The sequence below is a fragment of the Diaporthe batatas genome (assembly GCF_019321695.1).
Source record: "Diaporthe batatas strain CRI 302-4 chromosome Unknown Contig00004, whole genome shotgun sequence".
Taxonomy (NCBI): domain Eukaryota; kingdom Fungi; phylum Ascomycota; class Sordariomycetes; order Diaporthales; family Diaporthaceae; genus Diaporthe; species Diaporthe batatas.
The window spans coordinates 918,812-931,245 of record NW_025408551.1 but is presented as its reverse complement, the minus strand read 5'-3'; the positions used below and the strand labels follow the sequence as shown (position 1 = coordinate 931,245).

At 52.1% G+C, this 12,434-nt stretch overlaps 2 protein-coding genes across 2 annotated transcripts; both read left to right on the top strand.

Annotated features, from left to right (window-relative positions):
- Positions 1–3,223: 3,223 nt before the first annotated feature.
- KVR01_004835 (uncharacterized protein) lies at positions 3,224–7,653 on the top strand (the record flags this gene model as incomplete). Its single annotated transcript, XM_044788416.1, has 4 exons — positions 3,224–3,254; positions 3,347–3,448; positions 4,695–5,085; positions 5,718–7,653. 4 exons carry the CDS (start codon positions 3,224–3,226, stop codon positions 7,651–7,653), a joined length of 2,460 nt encoding a protein of 819 aa, XP_044646999.1.
- Positions 7,654–11,101: 3,448 nt separating this feature from the next.
- Positions 11,102–12,178, top strand: KVR01_004833 (uncharacterized protein; the record flags this gene model as incomplete). Its single annotated transcript, XM_044785889.1, has 3 exons — positions 11,102–11,255; positions 11,575–12,058; positions 12,120–12,178. The coding sequence occupies exons 1-3, from the start codon at positions 11,238–11,240 to the stop codon at positions 12,176–12,178; spliced, it is 561 nt and encodes a 186-aa protein (XP_044646997.1). The 5' UTR covers positions 11,102–11,237.
- Between the last annotated feature and the right edge of the window lie 256 nt (positions 12,179–12,434).

The following is a 12,434-nucleotide window of genomic DNA, read 5'->3' as shown; positions in this document are numbered from 1 at the left end:
ATAGCTTCACTTGCGCGTCACGAGTATTGCGGGCTCCACGATCCTGAAAATTGCAATCCGATGACTGTCGACTTCTCATGCGGTGGGACGAACTCCAGGGCACGCAAGCACGCAATTCCGGTCCTGCTGCCCCCAGCTTGGCATCCAGTCCGATCCCGAGCTGGGTAATCCGACCGACAGCCGCCCGAGCCGTCGAGCCGTCGCCTCTATCACCTTCGCGTTCTTGGTATCATTATTAGCGACGGCACCGTCTTGATCACAGGATGGTGGACGCCACTCTGCCTGGCAGTTGTGGCCACTGGTCCCGATTGCACCATCTAACACCAGGACAAGGCTTCTGCTGACGACTTCGCAGCCAAATCGCATATCGTTCCAGGCGTGCGGCTGACCTGAGGCGGGTTCAAGTCCAGCCCCGGGATAAGACCTCGCTACCATGGCTGTCCGGCAGCCTAGCAGGCCATATCGGACACGAGAACGCCTCCGCCGGCCTGCCATCATTGTTTCCAGGCTTGTTGCATGCTGACATGCCATCAGGCCGTATACATGGCCCGCTCGGCGAGCCCTTCGCGAAGCACAAGGGGTGACGAGCTTGCGAGCCTACAGTGTCGAAAAGGGTATCATTGACCGCCGAAAGGATCCAATATCTGATCCAATGTGCTTGGCGACATCCTTGCGCTTACGACCGGTCAAGGGCGATCGACCTTCCTTTACAGCGCCCGGCTTGCTTGACGCCGCCCGCACAGCCAGCTGCATCATTGCCCAAGGGCCTCCTCCCAACAGTTACGGTCAGGGCAATCAATGCCCGGGGCTGTGGTTTATGAGGGGTAAACCCTAGGTTCTTGCCTGCTCGCCAAGCAAGAGTCCTCTCGCTCAGCTGCCGGCCTTCCTGTCTAGCTAGCCAGAGCTGTTTTGGGGCAGTCTATCAGCCTCTTGCGGCGCCTGCAGTCTCTCTTCGAACAGAAGAGGTTGGGTTCAAAAAGCATCTCCATGCTATTTTCCCGCTTCTTTGTCGATATATTCATATTTTTTTTATTTTCCCCTCTGGACACTGTTGTCTTCTCTGCTCTGCCCACCAAGTGGTGGCAAGGGGTTGCGAACAGGTGCTATGTTGGCTCCAGATGTCCCCTTGCTGGAGCAATCTCAGTGATTTTGTCAAGAAAATTCATATGGCCGAAATCAGCCCCAGGGCACAGCATGGTCTGTTTATAGGCAAGCTTGCTGGGTCGAGGAGCATTTACTGTCGAAGGTACCAACAAATCATAATTCTACTCGTTTGTTCTTGTCATCTGGAGCAAGCAGCAACAAACAGATCCTAGGAGCATTTACACATCGCCAAAAAGACTATCGACCGGCCCTTACGGGCAGTGGGTGGGTCTTTAGATACTCTACCGACTGTCTCCAGAAGTGTGGTGCAAGTCACATTGCATGCGGCGGAGTCCACGCCACACCCATTAGTGGCTAGCATCTAGACGGAGGCGGTCAGGCGAACCAGTTCACCGCAGAGCTAAACTCAGTGGTCTTCACAACGAACCTTCGCCTGGCGGTGATGTTGTCAGCTTGGTGTTTCTCGACGCCGAGCCTTGCATTTTAAAATTCGAGTTTCATCGGGCTGAAACCCGCTATTGGCGAGCATGGTATTTTCATACCACGTACGTCAGCCTTGCCGCTGCTAACTGTTCTTGTGGGACTACCAACTGTGTTGGTGCAACAGCAATGAGATGTCATCAACGATTGTGAGGTCCAAGAGCGAACGCCGACAGAGGACCAGAACTTTAGAACCACGATATGGTATAGCGTAACCCAATCCAAGCTGCTGCATGGCACTCACGCCCTCCTATTACCCAGGCCTACTGCATGCCTACTGAAACCCCAACATTGAAGTAGTCGAAACCCTAAGACTCGCGGAGAGTAAAGAGCACAAACGTCCCAATCGCACGCGCGGAGCTTTAGTTGGTCTGCACAAATCTCCCACGCCGGCCGGAAGCGAGAGCCAGGCGCTGGCTCCTACGGACATCTCTAGTCGTCCTAATGCGCAAGATCACAAGTGGATGTGGTGTTGTGAGAAGATTATATCGCTCTACTGGAAGCAGAATCTTCCGCTCAAGCAAGTAGAGGACATCGTAAGGCGCGAGGATGGCCTCAAAGCAACGTGAGTTCCAGAGCTAATGCCGCTCAATTTGTTGAAACGCTGTGGCAGGAGCTAAAAAGGCAAAAGCAATGCCAGGGCCGCTTCCGAAAATGGGGCATCCGGAAGAATATCAACATCCGTCAAGCCTGAGAGATAATATCTGCCCAAGGGACTGCCTGCGACTTCTGGCCGGGGAAGATGCAAGACAACTACGAGCGACGTATTGCTCGCCGCCTGAAGAATAAATCCCGCAACGAGGCAAGCAGCCCACAAAGCTGCTCCCCTTCCAAGTGAAGGCAAGCCCATTCTGAGTCAAGAACAGGTGTCTCCTCGTCCAACTCGGCTTAGAGCCCCTGTTAACCTCGAGAAGCTCGAGAGGACACTCTTTGATACTGAGGCGTGAGTCCTCTTCACGGTAGGCCCAAGCAAGGCCGGGCTTGCTAGCCGAAAAGAGCTGGGGAAGGGGACGACAAATTCTTTCCATTGTTCCTTGGGGGCCTAGAAAGTCTCTCCTGCGACCACGATCCACACAAGGCATTCTTAGATATCCGTGACGCGTCGAGGCGCCTGAAAGCACTTGTCAGCTTGGACGACTCGGGCCGTCTCTTGGAGGCTCGTGGCCCGTTTGTCCTCATTCGAGAGGTATCCCCAGTCCGACACCTGTTTCGAAGTCTGGCGCCTCCTGATGCGGTGCATGGGTGCCTGCCATTAACCTGGAGATCCAAGGGCCTTCTCATCCTCCGAATTCCGTGTGGTCATCACACATTGAAATGCTGGAATCCCGACCCAATCGAGGTTTCTTCCAACACTACCTCGAGTTGGTCACAACCATAGGGGCCAAGCTCTACGACAACGGCAACAGCCTTAATGTTGGCACGACAGTCCTATCCAAATGTATTACCAGCAGCCACAGAGAATGGGACGAGGAGACCTTGCGCCAAAGTCTTGCAGAGTTTGAATCTGATGCCACGCCGGATGCAGCCGTGTAGATCAGATTAGCCCTGACAGAACTTCTCCTGGGTCAGGGCAAGACGGAGGAGGCCGCAAAGCTCCTGGAGGAAGTAACAGCCCTCAAGCAACCAAACGCGGCAGGCGATGCTGGCCAGCTCTTCTGGATGGCGGAGCTGCAGTGGAGGGCCGGCATTCCCACCGCCAGCTTCGCTCTATTGAGGGAGGCGCTCGACCTGGCCGACTCCGATCGAAGCACACCAGGTCTAGTCGACGACATTCTGGATCAAGAGTGTGGCGTCTGCAAGTTCCTCAGGCTGAACACGATGGGGCGCACGCAAGAGACAACCGAAGTCATGGAGAGGACGGCGCGTCTGTTGGTTGCGCGTGGGGACAAGAAACCCTTCGTTCTCCATCTCACCAGCTCCAATTTTGATTTCGATCTTGACACCAGGTTTGGTGCGTTGGCAATGACGGACTCATCAGCTCGCGCAACATTCAAATGCTGCAACGCTATGATTCTGAACTGTCCATAAGTTGTCGTCCAAGCCGCCGCAGTTGCCTAGTGCCCAATCCAGGATGATAATCACTTGAAGAAGCCACGGGACGGCGGCCTCGGTTATACACACGTCCTATTATGTTCCGACACTGACGCACCGTCTGAGAGGTCCCCTCACCCCCTCACAAGACTTGTGCTGGTGTCTATCTCAAAGGAGTGTCAAGATGCCCACACAGTGAGCACACCGTCACATTTATTGGTCGTGTTCAAGCCGGCCCTCGGGCCGACATGACCACGTCCTCATGGCGGCTGCAACGAGGCTATATAGGCAACTGTTCATCCAGACAGATGGTCTACTGGACTCTGCAAAGTGGTGGTGTAATACCTGTGTGGGCCACTGGGCCACCCTGTCACAGAGGCGTTAAAACAAAACGCTGTGAACAGCGCGGGAACAGTGTCTGTTGTCTTCGGGTTAGTCACTGAGCATCACGCAACTTGTTTCTTGTGCCCAGGTAGTCCAATAGTAGGTTCGACGATCATAGAGGTCACCCACGTTTACCTCCATGCACTCTACGACAACGACCTGCTAATGCAACTGCCACGCCGAATTTGACGGGGACGCTGCGTGACGTTGCGCTCCCAGCGGCCTGGGCGTGCATATGGGCTTCCGTTGCATTTACTCATCAATCTTGGTTTATCGCATCAACAGCCACACCAACGTTCGAGTGGCTGGCCAAGCTAGGCGTCCTAACAAGTCTGATGTCGGACGGCCACTCGGAACAATCGCAGGCTCGGAGGTGTGGCGCTACTATCGACCTTTCTCCAATCGCGCCTCGAATCCCACTGCCCGAGTGCCTGCTTGCCATGCATCAGCCCCAACCTGCACCGCCATGACATCACTTGGTACGCATGGGTGTGTTGACCCAAGGAACATGCTATAACACGTCGATGCTGGCCCCGTATGAAGCAGCTTGGATGGGTCTGGATCCCATCGCTTTCACGAGATTTAAACGAACGTGCCATCTTCTAGTCACTGATCCTCATAATCTTTTAATCCCCATATCCGACAGAGTATCGCGGCATGTCCGAATCCAAAGATGGGCATTCCTTACTCGAGAGAAATCAACAAGGCGTTCGAACAGGTCACACCCCTGGTGGCTGCCGGCTTCCAAGTCCTGCAAACAACCAAGGACATTTCCATCCTACTAGCCTGCATTGAGGTCCTGACCTGCGTCTTTTTAGGTCTGGTGCTCCTCGCCCTGGTCGGCATCATATGCACGATAAATCCGGAGCTTGAAAGGGAGAAGGATGAGCTGGTGACGCCCGTCGTGAAGTGGCTGGCGAGCTGGATATTCTCGTATGGGAGGATAGTAGGCTGGCTACTGAGGTTCACGATCGTTGTGACGACCGCTGGGCTGGGTATATTCTTTTGGCAAGGGTCGCTTGTAGGCGTGAGTGTGCCTGGGACGCCGTTGGAACGCGATGGTGATGGCAAGGAGGAGGCGTCAAAGTAGCAAGCAAGTTTGGAGGTCTCGTGCATGCTCTGCGTAGTACGGGGCCAGTTTCCAGTTGAACTATCCCCTTTCACACTCCAAGCTGCCTTTGTTCAGAACATCCTGAAGTCGACAGGGTACTACTAATTCTACTTGTTACAATATCCGAGTCCTCCAAACTATACCGATGATAGCAAAGGCTGTGCTGTGCGTATTGGTTGCCAGATGTCTACGGTGATTATTATAATAATTAGGTCTCAGCACTAATCTCCCGGCTTTCCCGCTCATGTTCCAAGGTGGCGTGCCTGGAAGGAGCCTAAAGGCGTGCAATTGGTAGAATTCGAGCAGAGACACATGTGAGAAAGAGCAACACTAGTACCCTAGGGTACCAGAGTGTCTCTCAGGTCACATCAAGATACCGCTTGAGCCAGTCAGCAAATTTTGGCGGCAGCTGCCTGCACGGGGAAACGAGACGGCTGGGCTTAGGTTACTTTTGGTTACACGGGACAGCTAGACTCAGATGAGCTTGGCCATATCTGCAGTAGCGATGGATGCCTAGCGGCCATTCCTACCCGTCCCCACTCCCCTTGTTGTTAATTAAAAAGCTCGACATCGCACTTCCATCTGTGTACGACAAGCATTGATACAGCTCACGAGTTCTGTCCTCCATGGCTTCACCAACCGAGAGTCAGGGCTCACCGCTGGGCTCCGCGATGATGGGTCGCGACGGGTGCTTCATTACAGACCTGTCAATCGATCTCATCTATCAAATCATCGACGTGATTCCCTACGAATCGCAACTCAACTTTGCCCTCACCTGCAAAAGACTTGCAGAATGCTCTAGCCGGGTTCTGAACTGTCACCAAGAAGCTTTCAGCAAGTACCGCGTGGCATCAGACATCTCCCCCACCACCATCCCGACATTGCTACGCAGCGTCTGTGGACGTGGTGACCCAATCCTCGCCTGGCATGTTCGATCAATCGAGATCTGGTATGATCGCAAAGGCTGGGTGGACTGGAAACCACTTCGTTTCGACCATTCTCTGCAACAAGAAGCCGAGCATGTTGACTGCGTCTCATGGAACTGGCAAGATGGTGAGCTGGATGAGTATCTCGTGGACGTCCAAGGTCAATTCCTTGCCATGGTTGGCGACGATGACGACAAAATATACACCGAGGCCCATGAGCATTTCAATACCGGCTACGACGGACTTCTAAAGGCGCTCCTCATTGCATATTGCCCAAGACTCAGGGACATCAAATTCATCACGCACGAGCACAGGGAAACGTCCACGCTTGGCTGGCTCAAAAGACTGATCCAGGGAAGCATCCTCCACGACAGCCACTGGCCTGCTGGTCTCTGCAACATCCAAAGTGTTGCCGTTGGCGTCGAGTCGGACACGTGGATGACGACACGACACACGGATCTAGCCGATCGGAATCCGTTGGATGGAACGAACAAGTCCATGGAAATGTTTTCTGCGCTGCTGCGCCTGCCTCATCTCGCCTCGATCTATTACAACGACCTGCGGCGCGCGTACACCTCGAGGGACGACGAAACAGATTTCGAGTCAGAAACCCTGATACCTATGCGGTCTTCTACGGTCAAGCATATCTTCCTTGACGACTGCGGCTACATGCCTTATTCCTTCCGCGACGCCCTTCCCCGCGCCCCGCAAGCCCTAGAGACGTTTACGCTTCGTGCAGGTCAATCTGGCGACTGTTTGGACAATGCTGACACGATCGTAAAATGTCTCTGCAAAGCACATAACAAGTCTTTACATACTCTCATGTTCTACGGCCCATACGACCATCGTGAGATCCATGGGTATCGATGTTCCGTCTACCGAAACGAAGAGCTCAACGGCTCCAGACACAATCTGAAGACAGTGGCTATGGATATCGAAGACATAGATTTGGACTGCTTCTACAGCGCATCAGACCAGGACCAAAATTGGACTGAAGAGGATTATCGCAAATACTTTGTCAAGTGGTTTCGCGAAACAGCATTTCCTGAAACGACTCAGAGGCTCGTGTTCTGGGGCTCAGGAGGTGGCTATATGCAAGGAGCCGGAACCAACTTCCTCGACTGGCTGGAAGACGCCTTGATCAATGTCATTGAGTCATGGCGCTGGAAGGAAGGGTGGAACTCAGCAGATGAAGACGAGTCTGACAAGCTTTCCACTGCTCATGAGTCCCGGGCCTTCCTGCCAGATTTAAAAGCAATCTACCTCGAAGAGATCGAGCGTGTTCGGCTGGCATATAACGAGCGCGTCAGGAGACCGGAACCAAAGGTGAATAAGGTTTACTTTAGCAGACTTGTCGAAGTGGCTAAAGCGGCGGGGTTGGATGTCTATACGCTGACCAATCGGGCGCCGGCGAAGCACTCGCACGACTTTCCTACTGCGCCAGACAAGTATGACCTGAGAACTGGACCCTGGTGGGAGCAGAGACACGAGACCGAGGATTGGGTTCTCGACGTTTACAAGGGTAGGAGGGTGCCTCCTGGGTGTGGCAAGTGCGGCAAATGCGAGCAGTGTTTAAGCCTATACACAGAAGAGCTGTGGGGTCCTCTCAAAGCTTGATAATGTAAGAAACTCCAAAGACATTTGGATTCACGACATCACAGGTATTAAATACCTAGGTACACACACAATTTACAACGGGCTGGCAGTCCGCCGTTTTCCTAAGGGTAGCTTGATCATATTTGAATGGCCCTTGTCAAATTGTAATGCGACGGCCGAATACTTTTTCGCTCAGTCCATTGACTAGACTAACCACCTGTTCCTTTTTTGAACTACCACACTCAGTGTGCCCGACTTCTGAAGGCTTCCGGTCGTTGCCCCATGTACCGGACAAGCCGCAGCCAATTTCTGTTGTTTTTATTGTCGGGCCGTGAGCAATGTAATGCTCTTCTTCAATCTCCAGGACCGCCCGCAGACGGCTTAGTACTACTAGATTGATCGGCTGAGGAGCATGGATGTGAATATGAGAAGGGCAGTCACCTACAGACTCACGCGGGGTCCGGGATTCTTCTTGAACCGGCATGCCAGTGGTCATTTTCGTAGTACCAGGTGCCGCTGATCTGACGTACTCTTGCTTATATGAGGTGTTTCGGTTGTGATTTTGAGTTAAGAGTACCTGCCTGTGTCCATTTACCAGGTTTCAATGTTATTGGTGGCCAAATGATGGAATAATCTGAAGTTGGCAGAATTAAATTTGTGCATTCTGTTACGATCGTGACGAGCGATACATATAATATATGAAAATTCATACCTACCTCCTGATCCCCTTTGAATCTTCCAGACCTAGACAGACAACGGACACAATAGCTTTGTGAGGTACCCTAGGGTAGCTACAGATCCTGTAACATGGAATCCACTGTCTAACTTTACTGACGAGTCTGGTGTACGTGACAAAGCGATATCTAAAAGAAATGACATATTCGAGACCATTCTTTTTATTTACTTTCATTCTGTGGTTTCATACCCGTGGACTGCAGGCACTACCATGGGGGGATGAGAATGTTTCTTTCCACAATCTCCAAGGTTTCATAATCCGATTCCAAGATGAGGCCATTTGATTTAGCTTAAAAATGAATGACACCCTCGAGGCTGCATTGTTAACTCCGAGATCGATGAAGTCCTGACGATCCACTGCATCATTTTGATAGAACGTATTAGGACGTGTATGACCTGTCTATAGCTGTTTGGCTGTTACCTATGGTATTACCATAACGCCGTCACATTTTCAAAAACTTGCATACCTAATAAAAGAGCCCCTGTGGCTCACCTTGTCATATGGGAAGTTCTTCTAGGGTCGAAGGTTATCTCATAGGGCAGTGGTCCTGTAGGAGGTCGAGAAGTCAAGTATCCTATAAGAAGCTATCGGGCGGTTGGCCTCTTGGAGGTTGCCCAGGTGCTCCATACAGGATGTTGAAGGGGCAGGCGAAGCTGAGGCCGCGTAGCCGACATCCGACCGCAGGAGAAACCAGTGCTAGCTAAGTGGGTGGTTTCCTGATGGTTCACCATCTTAAGCCATATATTGAATCGTGTGACACGCCGCGACGGTACCGTTCGGAGGAGATCTCTCCTACGACGCATCCGTGGCGTTCACACACGATCTGGTGGTCCAATCTGACATCGCATGCCAGTGCTGGTGATGGCCGGCCGGAAAAATACGTTGGCTGCTTTCCTACGTAGGGAACACGTCGACGTAAGAACAGTAACAGAGGCGCTCGCTCAATGATACTCCTTCTTCTTTTGGGGAGGGGTTTTCCCCTCTTCGTCTCTGGACAGGAAAAAAAGGAATCAGCCCTCAACAGACCGGTTCCACTTTCGGCTGCCAGCCTGCCAGCGTGAACCGCTGCGGATCTGGACCCTGCATATGCAGATGCACGCCACAAGCAAAGCGTGCCAATCTGGAATTTTGCGCCGTACCGGATCTCGCAGAAGAAATGCGTGGACCCTGCAACGCCTGTATTTGAGGTTAACATGCCCTCAAATGCAGCCAGACGTGGCCCTGGTCCAGAACGTTACGTCTGCGGGCAGTCGTCAGAGTGGTTCGTGCCTGCTTGAGCTGGTTGCATTTTTGCCCACAAACGCATGGCCCCGTGAACGTGGCAAATTTACTCGTGATCATTTCACTGATATGTGAAATTCTTTACCACTCAGCAAATCAAGAGCATATCACTAGTTGTGGAAAGCAAATTCCCTGCTCGAACCTTCCCGAGGTCCCTGGCTCAAGAGTTACTTCATCCGTTGTTGAATGGAAGTTTGGTAAACTCGACTTCAAGATTCGCTGTAATGTAGTTATACCCTGTATATGAGCACGTGTATCAGTCTCTTTGACTTTTCTAATCTCTACCAGCTCTTTGAATTTTGTAGAATGCAAAAGGGAATTGCTACCCTATGGTATTAGGCTTGTTTCGCAGGCATCTGCACAAGTGAGCTGTTCGGCTGGGGAAGCCGTTGCCACTGCTTTGGGAGCCACAGGTACATGGTCTTTGGTGCATAGATCATGCGATAGACGGGACGGGATCTTGGAACCATGCACAGCAGTTGCCGTTGGGGTCCCGAAAATGGCGACAAGGCGCCAGCCACCGTCAGCCCTGATTCCCACCAACCCGGTCAGCGTTTCCAGATCTTTACTTTTGCAAGCATATCATTACCTCATTATCTTACTGTATCACTAATAAAGCATTGTGTGATGGGGTACTTCCACGTATGTTGTCACACGGACGGGCCTGTTCCGCGAGTCACCGCTTATCTGCAAAACTTACTTTTTTTCTCTAGGCATTGTGCAAGTTACCTACCTTCCTTGCATGGCTACGAGACGATGAGGAAACCGGGGTGTGTAGGATGCCTCGGAATGGCGCTCACAGTGCTCCTTTGACAGATTTAAGGTAATGGTGAGCGCCTGAGTTCGAACAAGGCGTCGGGTTCTTGACGCAACAGGGCGAACTGGACGCTACTAGAGAGGTGAAGCCACTATATTTGGTGAGTCTTCGTGCGCCTCTTGCACACATAAATACAGGCATAAGCGCCTCTGACCACAGAAAATGGGAGGTAGGGTCGCGTTGGAATTCTGTTGGACGGCATGCGTCGCCTGTTGACATGCGGATGTGGTATCACAGGCGCAAAAAGTCCAGAACATGGTCATGCCGAGCTCCGGGGAACCGTCCTCCAAAGCCCACAAACCACCGTGGAGATACCAGGAACGGGTGGCAGCCCACTAGATAGAGGCTAGAGCAGATGATGTGACTATGATTGGTCTTTCCGCAACGAGTGGCCACGGTTCACGATGAGGGTGCGGCTCTGTCCAGGGGCGCGCGAGACTCGGGATGTATTCAGCCATGTATAGTGAGATCACCCGAGAGTTTTCGGAGCATGTTAATGGCTGCGGGTATTATGTCAAGTGGACACACCCACGGAATCATGTGTTCACCTTCAGAATATAACCCTCGATCTCCTTTTCAAATGTTGTTCCCATGCTCCACTTGTCTTGGTATTCCTGTTTGGAATACTGCAGTTGTTGAAATTCTGTCTTTGTTCACATCGAGCCGCGTACACAGGTGCCATTCGGTCAGTTGGCAGATGACTTGGTTCACAAAGGAACTCGGTACTCACAAGTAGGCCAGTTGGTGCATTGGTTGGCTGGCTGTCTGAAGATGGCATCAATCACATATGTGAGTGAATCACGGCGGAGGTGTTGGCCACCGTTCGAATCAGGTCTCTTTGTTCGCACATTTCATATATCCTACCTACTTATGTAGTTTCTTCTCACGAGTTCCTTTGGCAAGTCTCATCAGCGACTAGCTTGAGACTTCCGTATCCAGCATCGCACAACATCACTGGCACCAAACCATTCACACACCCTTTCCAGCGCTAGGACGAGCCTCTTCAATCTTCTCATTTTCAGGATACAGCTTGTGCACGCAAACCCTGCAATCTGATCTCAACATGTCGGATACAGCACCAGCTGACAACCCCGACTCCCCTTCGCAGGCTGAGAAATCTAGTTCTCGGGTCTGCATTGTGGTCCAGCCGCCGGAACGGGTCGGGGCTGGGACATGGCTCGTTCCACCCTTGGTGGCGCGTACCGACAGTCCGCGAATTCTTGAAATCTTTCGAGACAGGCCTGTGGATATCTTCGCAACATTGATGCTCACCGGCAGTAATGGGGTTGATGCGACCGGTTCCAATATAGATGGGAATCGCAGTGCAAGCGGCCAGCTTCTCGAATCCCAACCCCCGGGCAGCCAGAATAAGACGGGCGATGGGAGCAGCAGCAGCGGCAGCAGCAGTCAAGCCCCACGCCAATGGATCTACTTCATCTTTTCTGGCCTGTCGATTAAGAAAGCAGGGGTCTATACTTTTACCGTGGGTGTCAGTGACATGAATCGCCAAGCCGATGAGGTGGAAACCCTGTCCATCGAGAAGTCACGGGAGGTCAACGTTGTGGATGAGCAAGTACCACCAGGGAGACCCAGTACGTTTTTCCTAGTGTATCTGAGTTGGACAAATTTAGGAGAAATGCTGACTAGCAGTAGGCACTGGAGAGCAGGAAATCCTGGACGAACTGAAGAAAAAGGATCTCTACAGCCCTTAATTGAAGTTCACTTTACTTCTATGACTGTTGTTTGGCTTAGTGTGCGCTTCTTCCACGTTTGTTGAAGTTTCCTATGGGCCAGAAAATCGTGGCGGTGGAATTTTGGAACGCGGGTCTAAGAGGTTTTGGAGCATGAGTATAGTCCGTGGGACTATGTTCAGAGAATTGGAATAATGAAATTGTTTCTCCATGAGGAACACGAGTCCTCATCACACCAAGCAGCTGTATCACTTGTCCGGCCTCTGGAGGTGGAGAA